Below are 20391 nucleotides of genomic sequence, written 5' to 3' on the forward strand. Positions count from 1 at the left end.
ACACTAAGTGTAATTACTAAGTGTCTGAGAAAATACTGATGACTGGAAGTATCTGAAGTCTCAGTGAAGGTAAAGAAGAGGTTTAGGAATGGTAAGGTATAGGGAGAGGTGAAATGATACAAAGCTATGGTCAAAAAGGTGAATTGCAGAGTTTCTTTTTAAGGAAGGAGAATATTTGTAGGCAATGTTGCGATCTATTGTGTGAACGAAAATATATCCCTGTGTTTTAAGTGCAGTGAAAGTCATAGATTTTAAGGAGGATGAGGGAATGAGGAATGAAGCATGAGGGAGCATTTTGGGGGAATGTTAAGGCTCTCAAGTGTAAGAGCAAGAGTTGGGGAGGAGATAAAGGTGCTGATCAAGGTGCTGACCCCTTGCTTGAGAAAGGAGGAAGTAAGACCTGGTGGTTAGTATGCTACAACTTTCATTATTTGGATTGAGTGGAAAATTTATGTGAACTTCAGAGGAAGAAAAGTTGTTAAGTGAAAGAGGAAAAGTGAGGCTCTGAGAGTTACAGTGAGTAACAAGGAATCATCTGACTTTTATCCAGGACCAGTGTGTTTAGGGTGTAAGAGAAAGGACAGCCAAGGACAGTTAGGATGACTAAGGAAGCAGTGTCATCTTGGGGAACTTGATCTCTGTCACATTTAGTGTCTGAGAGAAAGAGGACCAGGATGAAGGGAAGGAAGCTCATTCATTATACAATGGAAATCCCTAGGCATGTTGAAGGAGAGGGCAATGTTGGAATAGAACACAGTGTGTAGGTTTTTGAAGATTGGGGGGGGGTAAGAGAATGAGAGGTGAAAATTGGGAATAATTTGCTGCTCTGTGGTATAATTGGCTTAGGGAGATACATAGGGTTGTAGAAGATGGCGGATGAATGGCAAAGCTTTTGACCTTCACTGACTGGGCTCAGCCTGGAACTGAGTTCACCCTGGCCTGTGATTGGTTCATTGGTTCATTATGTTGATGGTACGATGAAATGTAAATGTTTCCTTAGTCTTTAAAGATATTGAAATGTTTGCATACATTAGATTATTTTAAGGCCCCTTGACTGAGTGGAGGACCACAGAGTTACTCTAACTTCCACAACTAGCATTTGTTTGCTCTCCCTTGATTCAGGTATAATTATGTTCAGTAGAGTGCTCAAAGATGATGGGAAATGTGTACTTGGAACATAGCTAATGGAATGAATTTTTTAAATTCTTTTTCAAAAGCTATTGAACAGATTGACTTTTTGTAACATGGGTTCCATTATAAGTCAGTGGGAGGGAAAGTATAACCTGGCAGGCTCTCTAGCTTAGTCTCTTAGATGATACAGATGTTTTCTTTGTAGTAACCAAGTTCCCAGGCCCATTGGGAACTAGGTTATGCCATTTCCATTTTGTTTTCCAAATTTCCCCAACATCTGTTGATGCTATTTTTTCTTGACTCCCTTTCCCTTGGAAAAGGATAAACGTTTGCTCAGGATAGATTTCTCACATTTCATTATTTGTCTACTTAGTTGATTCCAACGACAGCCTCTATGGGGGAGACTTGAAATTTCTGGCTGAAAACAACAAGCTTTGTGAGACCGTGATCACACAAATCCTAGAACACCTCAAAGCCTTGGGAAAAGATGAGGTATGTTGACTTAACCACCATGCATACTGTATTGCTGTGAAAGTATATGGCCTTTCAGACATGAGATGGATTATTTTCAGAATGGGACAAACTATTATGGTTTTTCTGTAGTTCTGAAATAGTTTTAATTTGGGGGGGTTCCCCTACCATAGTTTGTTATTCAGTTGCAGAACTATTTTTGCCCATATGTTTAAGATATTACATATGGTTGTTATAATGGATTCAGAAAATCAGAATTGTCTTTTAATTAACTTAGGCTCTTTCCATTTATCCTTATCCCCACTTGTGAAATGTATTTTTTTATGCCAAGTCCAGCTTTAGTGAATCTAGAACTTATCTTTAACAGGATAAATAGTCATGTCTTAGTTTTCCCCTTGGTTTTAGTTGTTCTGCTGTTCTGCTCTTAGTTTCCAGTTTGGCAGATTTGGGTCAAAACTATAAATTTTGGTGGACCCTGGGCTCTTATTTGAATTTATGCTTGATGGAGATAGATCAATCATATTTAATTCTTTCTACTCTTTCCCCAAGTCTGACCTGTTTCATAAATTCAGAATGCAGTCAATTGTTAAGTACCTTCTCCCCTTTTAGATGAAAGTAATAGAGGAACTGAGAGTTAACCAGCATGGTGTATTAGAGAGAATGCTGGAGTTGGAGTCAGAGACCTGGGCTCAAATCTGTCCTCTGACATATAATATCTGTGTGACTAGTGGCATGAGTCTCTTACCCTTTTTTAATGTGTTTGCCCATTTATAATATGGAATTATAATACATGTGGTACCTATCCCATACGATTTTTGTGATGCTTTAATGTGATCATTTCTTTTAAAACCTTGGAATACTTTATGCTATGTAGGACCTACAAATTCTAGTTCTTAATATTATCATCATAATAATATCATTATTATTTGTGACTAATATACCACCTGTACTTCCTTCCAATACAGTTTTTCTTTACTTGCCTTTTTAAGTTTTCAGTTCAGGCAAATGAGGATTATGAGCTTTGAGTATTTCTACCCCCATTTTAAAATAAATTTTTATTGATTTAGTTTGTTTTTTGCCTATCACCATAGTTTTCCCCAGTGTCTCCCCTCTATCCCTGCTGGAGATATAACAACTTTGAGTATTTCTAATGCTATTTCACTCTGATATAATAAAGAGGATGGTTTGGCTTTTTGTTAATTCTTGTCAGTATTTGAGTTGAATTTGTGACAGAAACTCATAGTAATAAGAATTTTAATATTTATTTATCTCACATTACTCTGTACTTAGGTTATATGAGTCACCATTTAACAAATAAGGACTTTAAAGCTCTTTCAAATATAAATTGACCTCTTAAAAAAATCCCTTTCCTCTAACCCTTTCCAGCTTATAAACTCACACTTTCCAGCTTATAAACTTATTTCCTGGTAACTGCTGTTTCTTTCTCTCATCAAAATGAACTTGTTAGCCCTTTTCCAGTTTCCCTTCTTATAAATTCCCCCCCTTCTTGAACCCCAGGGGTTCTGTTGGGAGCCTTTTCATACAGAGGTACTGATGCTGCTCTGCTCCAACATTGGTAGAATTCCTTCAGGGGAAGAATAAGCTTAGACTGATTAGAGCCTTTTTAGGTACTGTATTTAATAAGTGTATGTCTTAAAAAAAATTGCATCCTCCCACTCCCACATCCCAAGAATTTATTTTTAATAAAACTCTTTGGAGTGGAAAAGGTAACATAAACTAGTACTTAATGAGACCAGACTTTCTGTATGGTAATCCTATTCCCTGTGCTTTCTCTGTTCACTAAATGAATGCTATTCCTGGGATTTATAGATCCAGAACTGGAAAAGTGACCATCTAAGTTGATTCCATTTCCTCTTAACTATACTACTTTTCTATGTTTAGATTCTATATTTACTATTGACAGGAACAAAGACAATGAATCTTTCAACTTTGATCTCTTGGAGCTTCATATAGTTTAGATTTTTTTTGACGAGTGTAGTTTGCCACTGCACATTATTTATTGGGGAATCTTATTAGTCCAGCTTTCAACCCTAAGAATTCAGTGATTTACCTAAGTCAATAGAGTGGAAGAATTTCTTTTTTTAAAAGAAAGGATATTTGTCATGTCAGTTAACATTGGCATTATAATAAGAATAGCAAAAAATTATTTTATGAATTAGAGTGGTAAGTAGGAATGCTAAAAAAAAAATATTTCCTCTCCTTAATTGTGGAATTTTCCATCCAAAGAAGATTCTTACAATTGTGAGGAAAGAGTTAGAGACTCTATTCAAATTCCCTCCCAATGTGGTAATTCTCTCTCTGCTATCTCTGACTGATAGTTATCCTGACAGTGCTTCAGTTGTCTTGGATATAGGAAATTATGCCATTGTGGAGAGAGCAAGTGGTGTAACAGAATGACTGACCACTGAGATGGGAATTGGGAGACCCAAATTGAGTTTTGCCTTTTGCTGCTAGTGTTATTTGGTCTTGGGTAAGTATTTAAACTCAAATATGAGAATTAGGTTAAATGCATTTGAAAGTCCTTTTCAATTCTAAACCTTATGGTCCTCTCATCCTTAGTATCCTAATTTATAAAACGAGGGAGCAGAACTGAGTGATCTTTTTGGTTTCTTCCAATGAACTTTATTTTTGTAAATATTTGTAGTACCTTAGATTCTTCTACTAATTATTAGATTTTATTCCTATGCAAAATCCTATGAGTTTCACCTTCCATTTTGGAGATAGGATAAGGAAGTGATGTAATTTTGGTGAAAGGCAGCATCCAAGATAAATGTTAAGGATTTATTTGAAAATAAATTTCACACAGTTGCAAGTAGCTCTCTATTTAATCAAGATTTCTGGTGGTGATGTAAACTGCAAGAATCTAGTTCTTGGTCCTAGAACATCCAATTTAAATATAAATCCTTAGCAACATATATGTAGATAATATCATCTTTTGGGGATGAAGACAGGCATGTGCCATCCCCACTATTTAAAAATAAGTTCCAGAGAATAATGTGAAATTAGGCATATTTTCTGAGAACATTTTGTTTCTTCTTGAACAGCAGGTGTTCCCATCTGAAATGACAGAACATGTGGATATTTATATTATGGTTAAGATGTGGATTTGAAACTCAGCATTATTATCTTTTTTGAAAGGGCAGGGTGAAAATCTGTATAGACCACCTCCCTGTAGTAACTCAGCAAGCATTAGACCCATTGTGCATCCACATTAGAAGGGCAGAAATAACCATGTCAGATTTCTCCCTGCACAGCAAGGAGAGATGCTTATAGCTGTGGAGAGCAAACTTGATATGGAACTTGTTCGTTTCAAGTGACTTTTCTTCTTTTGGCTTGAACACTGTGGGAACTTTGTTTCACAGTAAATAGAAATGTGTTTTTAAAGTCATCTCTAGGGATTCATGGTGCTTTAATGAAGAGCTTTATGCGATTGTTTGGGTTGTGGTGAAGCTGGGAACCAATCTAGACTCTTAACACATCCTGCAAGTGACAATCCTCATAGAATTATAGCAGCTCTTTTTATTTTTAAGGATTTTATTAATTTAAAAAAATTTTTTTTAAAAAATTTATTTTATTTAAGGCAGTAGGGTTAAGTGATTTGCCCAAGGTTACACAGCTAGGCAGTTATTAAGTGTCTGAGGATGGATTTGAAGCCAGGTCCTACAGGTCCTCCTGACTTCAGAGCTGGTGCTCTATCTACTGTGCCACCTGGCTGACCCTAGTTCTCATATAATGACAAGACACTTGTTATTTTCTATTTAAAATCTCCTATTAGGAGGGATTTTAAAAAATTAGTACTATCCCTTTCTTTCCTTTTGCTATTGGTCAACATGGTTTTTTCATTACAGTAACAAGTTTAATGATATTGTCTTAAATGAATCGTACATTTAGAAAACAGTATAGTTATTCAGAAAAGAAGTATATTAGGACAGGTAGAGGTGGTGGTTATATTTCTTGATCTGATTTTAGCAATATTTGCTATTTCAGTGAATTTTAGTTTAAAAGGGATCTCTTGGGCAGCTAGATGGTACATTGGATAGAGCACCAGCGCTGAAGTCAAGAGGACCTGAGTTCAAATGTGACCTCAGACACTTAATAATTACCTAGCTGTGTGACCTTGGGCAAGTCACTTAACCCCATTGCCTTGACCCCCCCCCCAATAAAATAAACAAAAGAGCTCTCTTTTTAATGTAGCCTTACTTTGAAATTTTATTTTAGTGGTTTCCCTTCATATCAAAGTAAAGAATGGTGTTATCCTATTACATGTAGAGTGGAATGTTGGCCACTTTAGCTGAAGAGTGCCAGGTCTTCAGGAATTGTAATTTTTAGGGGTGGCTAGGTGGCGCAGTGGATAAAGCACCAGCCCTGAAGTCAGGAGTACCTCTCAGACACTTAATAATTACCCAGCTGTGTGTCCTTGGACAAGCCACTTAACCCTATTTGCCTTGCAAAAACCCTAAAAAACAACAACAAAAAAACAACATATAAAAGGAATTGTAATTTTTGCTTAATTAGCACTAGCAGATAAAGTGGGGATCTTGCCTATACCTAGTAGAAGCACCTTCTCTTTTCTGAAACCTTGAATATCAGCAAAAATGACCTCTAGATTAGTTTGTCAATGTCAATATACTTTTGATCGAACTGACAGTTATAGCTCATTTATCTTTCTCTCTACTTCAGTGAGGGTATTGTTTGGATTTGCTTAGATCAAAGTCAAGTAAAATTTGTTAATGTAGTAGGTCAAATATTATTATGCAGTTGCTTTTGAAATGGGTAATTTACTTGTTTCTTTGTTGCAAAAGTGGAACTTCTTACTTTTAGCTGAGTGGGAATTTTTCCTTTATAAGTGATAATCAGAAATTTAGTCTCTCTTACCTTTTTCTGCCTCCCCCCTCAAGAAAAACAAAAGCAGAAAAGAAGGAAAATGAAATTCCCTCTAGAAAAGAGGGAAAATGAAATTCCTTATCAAATATGCTATATTAAATTAATTTAGATCTTGACTGTCAATAATATGCAATATAACTTTTGGAATACAGGACCTAGTAGGATTTGGGCCTGAATAATATGGAAGAGAAAAAAAGTAGGACTTTATTTGAAACCTAAACTTTCTAATAACGGTGCTTGGTACACAGTAAGCACTTAATAAATGCTACATATAGCTTTTTTGTTTTCCAGATTTAGTGTGGTAGTTTCAACACTACCCTGCTTTTCTTTGTCTTTCTGAGTTTCATCTATTCTTTTCTGCTTGTTTTTATTTTTAATGATTCATGGAAACTTCTTTTTTCTGCTTTTGTTAGGTATCAAGATCATATATTTATATCTTTGAAAGAGATGGGAAAGGCCCCTTTTCCTATTTTTAAAAATATATATAAAATAAAGATATATTTGTTATTTGAATATTTCTAACATTTAATTTATAAATTATCTGTCTTGGAGTTTTTCTTCCCTTTGGGAGTTCATTTATGTGTGTTCAGTTTCTTTTTCTGATAATTGAGTTTTTTAAGTAATCTGTTTCTTATGTTAATCTGAGTATTTTATATTTTGTAAGTAGCCATTAATTTCCTATCAATTTTTGCATATAATAGGCAAAATAATTTATGACAATTTATTTCTTCAGTTATTATAAGTTCTCCTTTTTCATTTTTCCATATAATCCTATGTATTTTATTTGATATATGTTTTAAATAAAAAGAAAGATTTTTATTTATTTTGAGTTTTACAATTTTTTCCCCCTAGTCTTGCTTCCCTCCCCCCCACCCCACTCAGCATCAGTTCATGCAAATCCTTCCAGGCTTCCTTGAATTCCCATCCCTCCTGGTTTCTAATAGGACAATAGTATTCCATGACATACATATACCACAGTTCGTTAAGCCATTCCCCAGTTGAAGGACATTCACTTAATTTCCAATTCTTTGCCACCACAGCAGGGCTACTATGAATATATTCTTGTACAAGTGATGTTTTACCCTTTTTTTTTATCATCTTCAGGGTATAGACCCAGTATTGCTGGATCAGAGGGTATGTACATTTTTGCTGCCCTTTGGACATAATTCCAAATTGCTCTCTAGAAAGGTTAGATAAGTTCACAGCTCCACCCACAATGTATTAATGTCCCAGATTTCCCACATCCCTTCCAGCATTCTCCTTTCTGGTCATATTGGCCAGTCTGAGAGGTGTGAGGTGGTACCTCAGAGATGCTTTAATTTGCATTTCTCTAATAAGTAGTAATTTTTCATATGTCTGTGGATCATTTTGATTCCCTCATCTGTAAATTGCCTTTACATATCTTTGACCATTTGTCAACTGGGAAATGGCTTGTTTTTTTTGAAAATTTGACTCAGTTCTCTCTATATTTTAGAAATGAGTTTTTGTCAGAAATATTACTTGTAAAAATTGTTTCCCAATTTACTACATTTCTTTTGATCTTGGTTACAGTGGTTTAGTCTGTGCAAAAACTTTTTAATTTAACATAATCAAAACTGCCTAGTTTGTTTTTAATGATGTTCTCCAGCTCTTCCTTGGTCATAAACGGCCTCTCTTTCCATAGATCTGACAAGTAAACTACTCCTTGATCTTCTAGTTTGCTTATAATATTTTTTTTGTCTAAATCCTGTATCCATTTTGATCTTATCTTGGTATAGGGTGTGAGGTGTTGGTCTAATCCAAGTTTACTCCATACTAACTTCCAATTTTCCCAACAGTTTTTATTGAAGGGAGAGTTTTTATCCCAATAGCTGGACTCTTTGAGTTTATCAAACAGCAGATTACTATATCATTTGCTGCTTTTGCACTTAGTCTATTCCACTGATCCACCACTATTTCTTAGCCGATACCAGACAATTTTGATGACTGATGCTTTATAATATAATTTTAGATCTGGTAAGACTAAGCCTCCTTCTTTTGCACTTTTTTCATTGAATCCCTGGAAATTCTTGACTCTTTATTTCTCCATATGAATTTATGTACAAGTTTTTCTAATTCATTAAAGTAATTTATTGGAATTTTGATTGTTAGGTCACTAAACAGGTAGTTTAGTTTTGGTAGAATTGTCATTTTTATTATATTAGCTCTACCCATCCATAAACAGTTGATGTTTGCCCAGTTATTTAAATCTGATTTTATTTGTGTGAGAAGTGTTTTGTAGTTTTCAAAAAATTTCTGAGTCTGCTTTTGCAGCTAGACACTCAGGTATTTTATATTGTCTGAGGTTACTTTGAATGGGATTTCTCTTTCTAGCTCTTTCTGCTGCATTTCACTAGTCATATATTGAAAAGTTGAGGTTTTATATGGGTTTATTTTTGTTCCAACTTTTTACCTTTACACTATATGTAATCTCTCTGCTTTAAATGAGTTTCTTGTAAGCAGCATATTGTAGGATTCTGGTTTTTAATCCACTCTGGTTTTTAATCCACTCTGCTTTTCACTTTTTGTTTTTTAAGGTTTTTGCAAGGCAAATGGGGTTAAATGGCTTGTCAAGGCCACATAGCTAGGTAATTATTAAGTGTCTGAGGCCGGATTTGAACTCAGGTACTCCTGATTCCAGGGCCGGTGCTCTAGCCACTGTGCCACCTAGCCGTTCCTTTCACTTACATTTTTAAGGAAGAGTTCATCCCATTCACATTTGAAGTTATAATTATTAACTCTTTATTGCCCTCCATTCTATCTTCCCTCTGTTTGTATTTTCCCCCCCTTTATTTCTCAGTATTTTCTTTCTGAATACCATACCCTTCATTGTGTTTGCCCTTCCATATCCAACCCCCTTCCCTTTCTTTCCCCTTTGCCTTTTCCCCTTCTTCCTTCCCTTCTGTTAGTCCCCCTTTTCCTCCCCCTCCCCTTTTCCCCTTTTAATATTTGAAAGGTAAGATAAGTTTCTTAACTGAGTGTGTGTATGTTAACTTTAAGCCAAATCTGATGAGAGTAAGATTCATGCACTTCTCACCTTCTCCCTTCTTCTCCTTTATTGCAATAGGTCCTTTGTACCTCTTAATGTAATGAGATTTACCCTATTCAGTCTCCTCCCTCCTCCTTTCTCCTTACTGTCCATCCTTTTAAGGAGGTATTATTATTTTTTTGCAAGGCAAATGGGGTTAGGTGGCTTGGCCAAGGCCACACAGCTAGGTAATTATTAAGTGTCTGAGACCGGATTTGAACCCAGGTACTCCTGACTCCAGGGCCGGTGCTTTATCCACTGCGCCACCCAGCCACCCTGAGTTATTATTTTTAAATCATTTTATCTGAGTTATAGAAAAGCCATGAGTGTCCTTCACATCTGGTTAAGCATATTCTCTGAATAGAGTTACAATTCTCAGGAGTTATTAGATTCTTTCTCCTCTGCAGGCATATAGTAAATCGCATCTTGCTGGATAGCAGTTTCATGGATAAGTTATGAGTGTCCATCTTCTGGCTAAGTGTATTCTCGCTAATAGAGTTTTAATTCTCAAGAGTTATGAGAATCTTTCTCTCAGCTGGGGATATAGTCAGTTTTATCTCATTAGATAGAAGTTTTTTTTTTCTTTACCATTTTTTCCCCACCTTTTCATATGTTTCTTGAGCCTCCTGTTTGACATCCAAATTTTCTATTTAGCTCCGGTCTTTTTATCAGTAAATGTTAGAAGTCACCCATTTCATTAAATGTCCATCTTTTCCCCTGGAAGAGAAGGCTCAGGTTTTCCGGATGGTGGATTTTTGGCTGCATTCCAAGCTTCCTTGCTTTTCGGAATATCTCATTCCAGTACCTTCCATCCCTTAATTTTGATGCAGCCAGGTCCTGCGTAATCCTTACTGTGGCTCCTTGGTATTTAATTTGTTTCTTTCTGGCTGCTTACAGGACTTTCTCTTTTATCTGATAGTTCTGGAATTGACCACAACATTCCTTAGTGTTTTTATTTTAGGATCCCTGGATGTATTCTTTCAATACCTATTTTGCCCTCTGGTTCCATGATATCAGGGCAGTTACTCCACCACTAAATCCTGTAATATTTTTTTCTCTTCAGTGTTTTTCAGGAAGACCAACAATTCTTAGGTTATCTTGTCTTGATTGATTCTCGAGGTCAGTGGTTTTGCTGATGAGGTATTTTACATTTTCTTCTAATGTTCCAATCTTTTGGTTTTGTTTAACAGAATTTTGTTGTCTCATGAAGTCATTAATTTCCACAGATCCCATTCTTTTTTAGAGAAGTGTCTTCATTTACCTTTTGCAACTCCTTTTACAATTGGTCAATTCTGTTTTTGAAGGATTTTTCTATTTGCCCAAGTGTAGTTTTAAGTGAATTATTTTCTTTTTGCATTTGACCAATTGAGATTCTGAGAGAATTATTCTCATTTTGTTTTTGTTCACTTGTATTTTCTAAGGATTTGTTTTCTTGTTGGGAGATGTTAATTTTCTCTTGCAACATGCTAATTTTCTCTTGAGTTTCTTTCATCAATTTTTCCAATTCATTTTTACTTTTGTTCCTGGTTTCTTCAAGGAACTCTTTCTGGAGTGGAGACCAATTTATATTCTCCTCAGAAGTTCTAGATCTCTCTGGTTTAGGATCTGTTTCTTCTAAGTACTCCATGGGCCCCCTTTTTCAATGGCTTTTCTTCACATTTTCCTAGGGCCTTGTGTTGAAAGAGGGGCTGGCTCTCAGACCTTTGCTTTTGAAAACCCTAGAGCCTTTGTTCACTTGGCTTAGTAGCTCCAAGTGGGCTGCCAGTAGGGGGCGTGGTTACTTTCTCTGGAGTGTTTGAGGCCCTCAGCAGCAGGGTCTGAATTGTCCTTGAACAATGGGCTGGGCCTTGAGGGGGGTAGTTAATCTTCCTTTCAACTGAGGGAGCTCTGCTGCCCACACCTGAGCCTGAGGGTTTAGAGGGGAAACTGTTACTGTATTTGTTCTGGGAAGAGGGTTCTGCTAAAAGTATGGAACTCAGGCCCCCAGCCCTGGGTTGATATCTATTCCTGCTCTGCTCTGTGCTGGAACTCACCCTCCAGCCCAGCTGGGTCTCCCCAGGCTTCCACTCCCCCAGCCAGAGGTTCTGCAGCTAAAATTGGTCCCTGGACCTGCCATTCACTGAAACCTCTGCAGCTAAGGCTGATCCTCTGTCTTTACCCCCAGTCCCCTGTGGCTCTCTGCTCTCTGCTCCTGGTTCACCCATGGTCCCTTGAGCTAGATGTTCTTCACCTAGCTTCTTTCTCTGGGTTTTGTCGATTGAATTTCTGTTAAGAGGTTTCTTTCATGTTATTTTTAAGGGTAAACCAGGAGACTTAGCACAGTGCCTGTCTTCTCTCTGCCATGTTGGCCATAAGTCTGCTTTTTCACTTTTGATAGGGTCAGTTTTGGTTTTCTACTTTTTTTCTTTTAATTTTATTTAAAGCAGTGGGGTTAAGAGTGACTTGCCCAAGGTCACACAACTAGGCAATTATTAAATGTCTGAGATCAAATTTGAACTCAGGTCCTCCTGACTCCAGGGTTGGTACTCCTCCACTGTACCACCTAGCTGCCTGGTTTTCTACTTTAAAAAAAAAATCAGAATAGCTAACTTTATTATTTTTTTAAACATGTAGTTTTATCAGGTTTTTTTTGCTTTCATTTTTGTTGATCTCTTTTTTAATTACCAGAATTTCTGCTTTGCTATTTAGATGAGTGTTTTTTTATGGGAGGAGTGAATAACTATTGTTTTTTGAATTTTATAATTTTTCCTCTAATCTCACTTCCCTCCCCCAATCCCCCACAGAAGGCAGTGTGATAGTCTTTATATTGTTTCCATGCTATACATTGATCAAAATTGAATATGTTGAGAGAGAAATCATTAGATGAGTATTTTTCATTTGTTATTGACTTAGACTTTTTGTTGCATACTTAATTCATTTATTTTTTCTTTCTTTCTCTGTTTTCTTGATGAAAACATTTAGGATATAAATTTTTTTAGCATTTTTTTTTACATTTTAACTGCATCCCATGAGTTTTAGTGTATTATCTTATTGTTTTGTCTAATGAAATTTTCTGTTTCATTTGGGTATTTTGACTCATCAGTTCTTTAGGATTATTATTCAGTCTCCAATTAATTCTATTTACCCAATTAATTCTATGTTTCCTTTTAATTTCATTGGACTGTGATCAATAAATGATGAATTTTGCCTTTTTAAAATATATATGGTAAGGTTTGATTGTTCCAATTCATGATCAGTTTTTGAAAAAGTACTATGCATGACTGAGAGTTAGACAAGCTTCTTTTTGTTCTCATTTAGTAATCGCCAGAAACCTAGTATATCTGTTTTCTTCTAAGATTCCATTCAGGTCATTAATTTTTTTTCTTATGCATTCTTTGATTGAATTTTTCTAGTTCTGAAAAGTGATAAATTAAAGTCTCCTACAATTATAATTTTACTATTTATTTCTCCTCTCAATTCAATTAATTTTTGTCAGGTATAAATATAGCTTGGTGCATATATGTTAAGTATTTATATAGATTCACTTTTTTGTGCTTTTAATCATAATATAGTTTCTCTTTTTATCCTGTTTACTTGTATTGTACCCTTATTTAAAATGATGATTGCTGTCTTTCTTTTTTGCATCCAAAATATATTTTGCTCCAGCCATTCATTTTAACTCTTATGTGAATCTTACTTCGACTCATCTCTATACTAAAATTTCCTCAATCTGATCTCAGTTGACTCTTGAATATCTGAAACTGATTGTTCCATTAGATATCTAAAATTCAGCATGGATATTATTTACCCAAACTCTTCCCTCCTCATAACTTTCCTATCCTTATCAGGGACACCACCATCCAGTCAGCCATTCAGACTTGTATTCTCAGTATCATCTTTGTGCCTTATTCTCTCATTCTTCCCCCATATGTAATCAGTTGCCAAGTTCTCTTGATTCTACCTTTTTTGCTTTGTGAAAGATTCTTTAATTTTATTATAATTCTTATTAAATGTTATTGTAATCCTTATTACAAATATAGTACATATACTGTATTTTGAAGAAACCTTCAGACTCCCTCCAATTTTGGTTATCTATTTTTATTGTATATATTAGTCTCCTTACTTCACTGAGTATGATTGAAATTTGAAATATTATTCCCTATCACTTCTTTTTTTTGCCTAAAATAGCCATATATTAAAAGCTTCAGTTCTTTTTATTTATTTAAAGATTTCATTTATTTTGAGTTTTACAATTTTTTTCCTAATCTTACTTCTCCACACCACCACAGAAGACAATTTGCCTATCTTTACATTGTTTCCATGGTATACATTGATCCAAATGGAATGTGATGAGAGAGAAATCATATCCTTAAGGAAGAAACATAAAGTATAAGAGATAGCAAGATCAGACAATAAGGTATCAGTTTTATTTTTTCCTACATTAAAGGTCCTTGGTCTTTGTTCAAACTCCACAGTTCTTTCTCTGGATACAGATGGTATTCTCTATTGCAGACAGCCCCAAATTGTCCCTGATTGTTGCACTGATGGAATGAATGAGTCCATCAGGGTTGATCATGGCCCCCATGTTGCTGTTAGGGTGTACAGTGTTTTTCTGGTTCTGCTCATCTCACTCAGTATCAGTTCATGCAGATCTCTCCAGGCTTCCCTGAATTCCCATCCCTCCTGGTTTCTAATAGAACAATAGTGTTCCATGACATACATATACCACAGTTTGCCAAGCCATTCCGCAGCTGAAGGATATTTACTTGATTTCCAATTCTTTGCCACCTCAAACAGGGCTGCTATGAATATTTTTGTAAAAGTGATGTTTTTACCCTTTTTCATCATCTCTTCAGGGTATAGACCCAGTAGTGGTATTGTTTGATCAAAGGATATGCACATTTTTGTTGCCCTTTGGGCATAATTCCAAATTGCTCTCCAGAAAGTTTGGTTGAGTTCACAGCTTCACCAACATTGTATTAGTGTCGATTCTACCTTTGACTACATTCTCTTCTCTCCTCTGATACTGCTACCACACTTGTACAAAGACCCCTCATTTTCTGATTGGTTTCCCTGTTATCATGTCTCTGCCCACACCATTCTATCCTCTACTCAGATGTCAGATTTATTTTCTTAAAATGTGAATCATGCCTTCTCATTACTCAATAAATTCCTGTGATTCCCTATTATGTCCAGGATAAGTATAAAATCTTCGGGCTTATAAATAAAGCCCTTAATAATATGACTTTATTGCTTTTTTTTGAATTTCTTGTTCTAAGTGCACTTCTCTTTTAAAATGGCAGCTGCCAATTCTTGTATGATTATTATTTAGACTCATTGGTACTCATATTGTTTCTTTTTATTTTTTGAATTAATTACTTTATTTTTCCAAATATTTATAACAGTAGCTTTCAACAATCTTTTTTTGGGGGGGTATTGTTTCTTTCTGGGTGCCTACAGGATTTTTCTTTGACCTAGAAGTTATGGATTCTTATTGTGATGTACTGGGAGTATTCATTGTGATATATTTCGTTAAGAAAGTGACCAGTGGATTCTTTTTGTTTTTACTCTGCCCATTAGTTTTAAGATAGCTGCAGAGATTTCTTTAAGTATAGTATTCTAGCTTTTTGGAGGAGTTCATGATTTTCAGGTAGTCTTAATTTTTGGATAATCTGTTGTTGACCTTTTTTTCAGGTCTTTAGTTTTGTTATTATATTCCTTGTATTTTCTTCTGTTTGTTTTTTTCCATCTTTTGATTTTGCTTAAGTAGTTCTTGTTGTCTTGAGATGTTTTCTATTTGACCCATTCTAACTTTTAGAGTAAGGTTTCCTAATGTTTATTTTAAAATATTAATTCTTCTTGCCATTCTTTCTCCACTAGCTGTTTCATTTTATGTGTCCTATTTAATTTCTTCCAGATTCACTTGTGGTTTTTGTGGGCAGGGAATTTTTTTTTGTCTAAGGCTCTACTTGGACTTGTTTACTTTTGGATAACTCTTGGCCCAAGGTATTTATTTCTTCATTTCCTTTGACATTTTCTTCAATTTACTTATATCACCAGCATCCTTGTTTGTACTGGAGTTCTACTTAGGTCAAACTACTGCTCTCTTCCTGGATGATGTGGGCAGGCCTTATTTAATCCTGAAGTGGTAGCTGAGACTAGACTCTTAACTCCTGCAGGAATTGTTAGGCCTTACCTGCTGCTGAGTGGTGAAGCCCAGGTTGTGTGGATGCTGGGTTTGGCTTAGAGCTGCCTGAAGGCTGCTGCCTGGGGCTTTTTTCCCTAATCAGAGCTTTCTTGCTGCTAGAAGCTCTGTCATTTGAGCCTGGGAAAGAATTTAGATTTTCATTACAATGAATGATCCTTGCCATTTTGGTTAAGATTCTATTTTTTTTAGAGAAAAGACAGAATGTTTAGCAACAATTTTCCAAATTAGAAATTATAAAAAAATAAAGGTAAGGATTACAATCAGTTTAAAAATTGGTATTTGCTATTGCATAAAGGGTCTGGGTTGATTTAGCTTAAAGTTGCCAAATTTTGAGTGTCATTTATTAAATATTGCATATTACATATTGTTTAAACTTTAATTCATTATTATTTATTATTTTATTGGGCTTGTGATATCACTGATTTATGTAACAGTAGGGGCAGAAACTCCCTCTATCGATGTAGGCTGGAAACTGCTCTGCAACTTGAGTCTTAAAAATTGCATGAGGAATTGTGTCTTGTCCAGAGCCATGTAAATGTCAGAGGAGGGGTTGGTACCCAAGTCTTCCTGTTTCTGAGACAGGCGCTTAAGAGGCTTGTGTGAGCTACCCTGACAGTGACTGTAGATCCCCCTCTGAATTGAACATGTTTTGTTTTTATGGAACAAAAGCATCTCCTAGGAAACTGCTATGATTAATCACAGGTTTCAGTATTTTTTTAATTCCAACATCAGTTCATCTGCTATTTTGGGAAAAATGTTCATTCTGTTTGGAACTTAAAGTACACACACAATATATGTAAATATTTTGATTTAAAATGTGCTCTGACACTAGTCCAGAGTGTTGTTGTTCATTTGTTTTCAGTTCTTTCCAGCTCTGCATGACCACATTTAGATTTTCATGGCAGAGATATTGGAGAGGTTTGCCATTTCCTTCGTCCAACTCATTTTACAGATGAGGAATCTGAGGCAAACAGAGTGAAGTGGCTTGTCCAGGATCACACAGCTAATAAGTTTCTGAGGCTGGACTTAAACTCAGGACTTGCCAACTCCAGACCTTCCACTCTAACTGCTGTTCCACCTATCTATGCTACTTTGCATGTAATCAGCTAAATATGGGAATGAAGATCATAGCTTTATCCATTTAGAATGTACCTTTTACATTTTCTGCCAGACTTTTATTTTTTTTTTCTGTTTTAGAGTTTGTTGTTCAGTTTTTAATCATTTTTATTTTCTGAACCTACATTTGATATTATGGGTGTCAGATAAGATTTAGTTAATTCAGGAAGCATTTGTTAAGTGTCAGGTCTTGTGCTAATATACATATTACATATATATTTTATATATATATATGCACACATATATATTTATGTGTATGTATGTTTATAAGGAAAGAGAAACAGAGAGAGAGAGAGAGAGAGAGAGAGAGAGAGAGAGAGAGAGCAAGCGTTATATACATGAGAAATAAGAAATAGTTAAAAGATGGGAGGCCTTGGAATTCAGAAGGATTGGGGAATGCTTCCTGTAGATCAGTTTTAGTTGAGACCTAAAGGAAGTCCAGAGGGTGGTGTCTCTGGATTGAGGAGTATACATTAGGGAGTAAAGTATGAGAATACTGGAAAAGGAGCAAAGGGCAAGGTTATGAAGGACTTTGGATGCTAAAAAGAGAATTTTTGTATTTGATCCTAGAAGCAATATGAGCACTCCACTGATAAATTCCTTATCAGATCTACATTTTAGGAAAAGGTGACTGCATAGAGAATGGATTAGGGTGGGAGGGACTTGAGGCAGGCCTACCTACCACCCTGTTATTATAGTAATCCAGGCATGGGATGATGAGACCCTGCACTAGAATAGGGTCAGTGTCAGCAGAGAGAATGGGACTTGGCAACAACTTACATAATGGGGTGGGGTGAGAGATGGTGATTCCTAGCTTGTGAACTTGAGGGACTGGGTGGACAGCATTGCCCTCTACAACAATAGGAAAAGTAGGAAAGGGGAGGTTTTAGGGGGAAGATGAGTTCTATTTTGGATATTTGGAATTTAAGATGTCTCCTGAACATCCAATTCAAGATGACTGCAAAGCAATTGGAGATGTGAGATTGAAGGTCAACGGAGACTGGAATAGGGAACTTAGATTTGAGAATCATCAGCCTACAGATGGTAATTAAGTCCAGGGGAGATGATGAGAAAAACAGTGTCTTTGGTCGATTTGGGCAGAATGTTGGAGTTTTTGCAGAAAGCAGCATGATTCATGCCTGTCTTTTGGAGCATCTGAAGAAAGGTACAGCTGTTATTTATTTATGATAATAAAGCAACTAGAGAGTGGGAGGTAGATTCTGAGAAAACCCCCAAGTTCATTTCCTCATCTGTTTTTGGCATGGCTGAGGAGCATGTGCCTTTTAATTCAAGTTAACAAATGTTTATTGAGAGCCTCTTCTTTGCTAGAGGCCCTGAACCAGCATCAAGGGGGATACATGAAGTATAAGATATTCTCCTGGTTCCAAGGAGCTCATCATCTCCTTAGTGGAAGGAGGGATGAAGACTGTGTGAAGTAGGTGAAGGAATAAGGGGAAACAAAGGACATATCATGACAATTCAAAGAAGAGAGGGGTCCATTTCTAGCTGGAGAGATGGTCAGAGCGGAACAGGGAAGGGAAAGGGCAGGATGGATAAGGCAAGAGTATGAACAGTGATTAGCAGGAAACTGAACTTCTAAACTTAACTCAGAGACAAAAAGCAATTTATAGGAAAGTTAAATTTCCAAATTTAATTCTGAAACAAATGAAATATGACCTAGGCAGTTACAAAAATGTCAGTTATGATACAGAATGAAATCAGTAACAAGTTAGAATTGATTTGATTTTTACCAATTTTCATTAGATATCTCTATTTAGTAGATTTTTACTTCTGATTCTAGAATCATAGATTTTTGAACCTTGTCAATTTATAGATGAGGCAGCTGAGACTAGAGAGCATAAGTGACCTATGTAAGGGATTGACAGGTAAACAAGAGGCACAGCCCAGTCTCTGCCTCCTGATCTAGCACCCTTCCCATTAGGACAGGAGTGTCATTTTGATTCCAAGATGACCACTTTTAGTTGGATAGCAAGACAAAGAATGGAATATTTTTTTTTCTGTTTTAGACCCTGAAGCGCCAAAGTACTCTGGCACTTTCCTTTTTTAATAGTATCTTAGCTCATGGTGATCTTCGAAACAACAAACTTAATCAGCTGTCCGTCAACCTATGGAATCTAGCCCAGAGACATGGCTGTGCAGACACCAGGACTATGGTAAGGATGGCATAGGAAACAACATAAGTAGCCATAAACATGGGGATATCACAGAGCACTCTCCAGGCAAACTCAAAAGGTTAAGTAGTACCCTCCAATATATCTAAGTATCTGACAGCTCCCCAGTCTTGCCTTTTAGAAAAAATATAGACACATATTTTTGTGAGATCACTTTCTTTGTCATCATAACAATTACAGTTAAAAAGTTAATTTTGGAAGAAAATACTATATAGAAAGCAACATCTAATTAAAGTATAATGCATCCATCTTTTACAAATATAACACATCTAACTCACAGAGTTTTTAAAAAAAGTATTCTTATATGGTGTTGGGTGGTCTTTTTTGTTTTGTTGTTGTTTGCTAAGAAGTAGGGCTCTAGGCAAGGATGTGTGGGGCTGGATTTGAGAATTATGAACCAGAAGGAAATTATTTCTTTATTTTTCCTTTTAGGTGAAAACTCTGGAATATATCAAGAAAAGAAGCAAACTACCAGAACTGAGTCATTTGTCTGACCTGGCCCTCAGGCTCCCATTGCAAACTAGGACCTAACCAATGCAGTTTCTTTCCTGAGCCCTGAACCCAGGATTGTGTAGCTAAATCAGAAAATTATATACTTTTTCCTAGGCTCTCATTGTAATTTAGTCTTCTTTTATTTTTAAGAATTCTTTAGTATACAATATATTGACTTTTATTTTGGCATTGGTTTAAATTTTCTGACACTGAAAAGAAGAATATTTAAATCAGATTTCATTATATCATTAATTTGCATTCTATTTGTAAATAACCTCTCAGCAAGCAGCCTTCTAATAAGTCTATAGTTCCTCAAGAAGAAAAAAAATAGTGCATGTAAATGTGAAGAGCCTCCTAACATCTTTTCTTTTTTTTAACAATAATCCTAAAGTCCTATTGGAAAGGCAGTATATGTTAGTCCAGAAGCGGGAATTAGGAAGAACTAGGTTCAAATTATGTTTCAGATGCTTACTACTTATGTGAAAGGGCACAAATAACTTAACCTCTTGGAGCCAGTTTCTTAATCAGTAAAAAATGATAACTAGTACTTGTAGAACTACCTCACAGAATTTGTGAGGCTAAAATGAAAAATATATAAAAGATTTTGCAAACTTTTGTGTCTAAATTTGTGTTTAAATTGTCTATTACTATTTAAAATGTCATTCCAATATATGTATACCCATTCTTGATTTTTTGATCTATGAAAAATTAATTTCCATTAAACAGCCTTCTAGGATTTTTTAGAAGGATAATTTATTAATAAGTAGATTTAAAAATACTTCCTGTGATTATAATTTTCCACCCTAAAATAAGTGGAGAACTTTGTAGGTGGGATAGGAAGGGACTTTTTT

General features: G+C 35.7%; 1 protein-coding gene across 3 annotated transcripts in view; it reads left to right on the top strand.

Moving 5' to 3' along the window:
• The window catches only part of VPS35L (VPS35 endosomal protein sorting factor like), a 126967-nt gene extending 106816 nt beyond the window's left edge, over positions 1-20151 (top strand). For all 3 annotated transcript variants that reach the window (XM_074205291.1, XM_074205292.1, XM_074205294.1), the window contains 3 exons: positions 1505-1623; positions 18884-19030; positions 19481-20151. In XM_074205291.1, the coding sequence (XP_074061392.1) occupies positions 1505-1623; positions 18884-19030; positions 19481-19579 (365 nt within the window). In that variant the 3' untranslated portion in view covers positions 19580-20151. The remainder of the gene's footprint in view (positions 1-1504; positions 1624-18883; positions 19031-19480) is intronic.
• The last annotated feature ends 240 nt before the right edge of the window (positions 20152-20391 follow it).

Source organism: Macrotis lagotis, chromosome X (genome assembly GCF_037893015.1).
Source record: "Macrotis lagotis isolate mMagLag1 chromosome X, bilby.v1.9.chrom.fasta, whole genome shotgun sequence".
NCBI classification, from domain to species: Eukaryota; Metazoa; Chordata; class Mammalia; order Peramelemorphia; family Peramelidae; genus Macrotis; species Macrotis lagotis.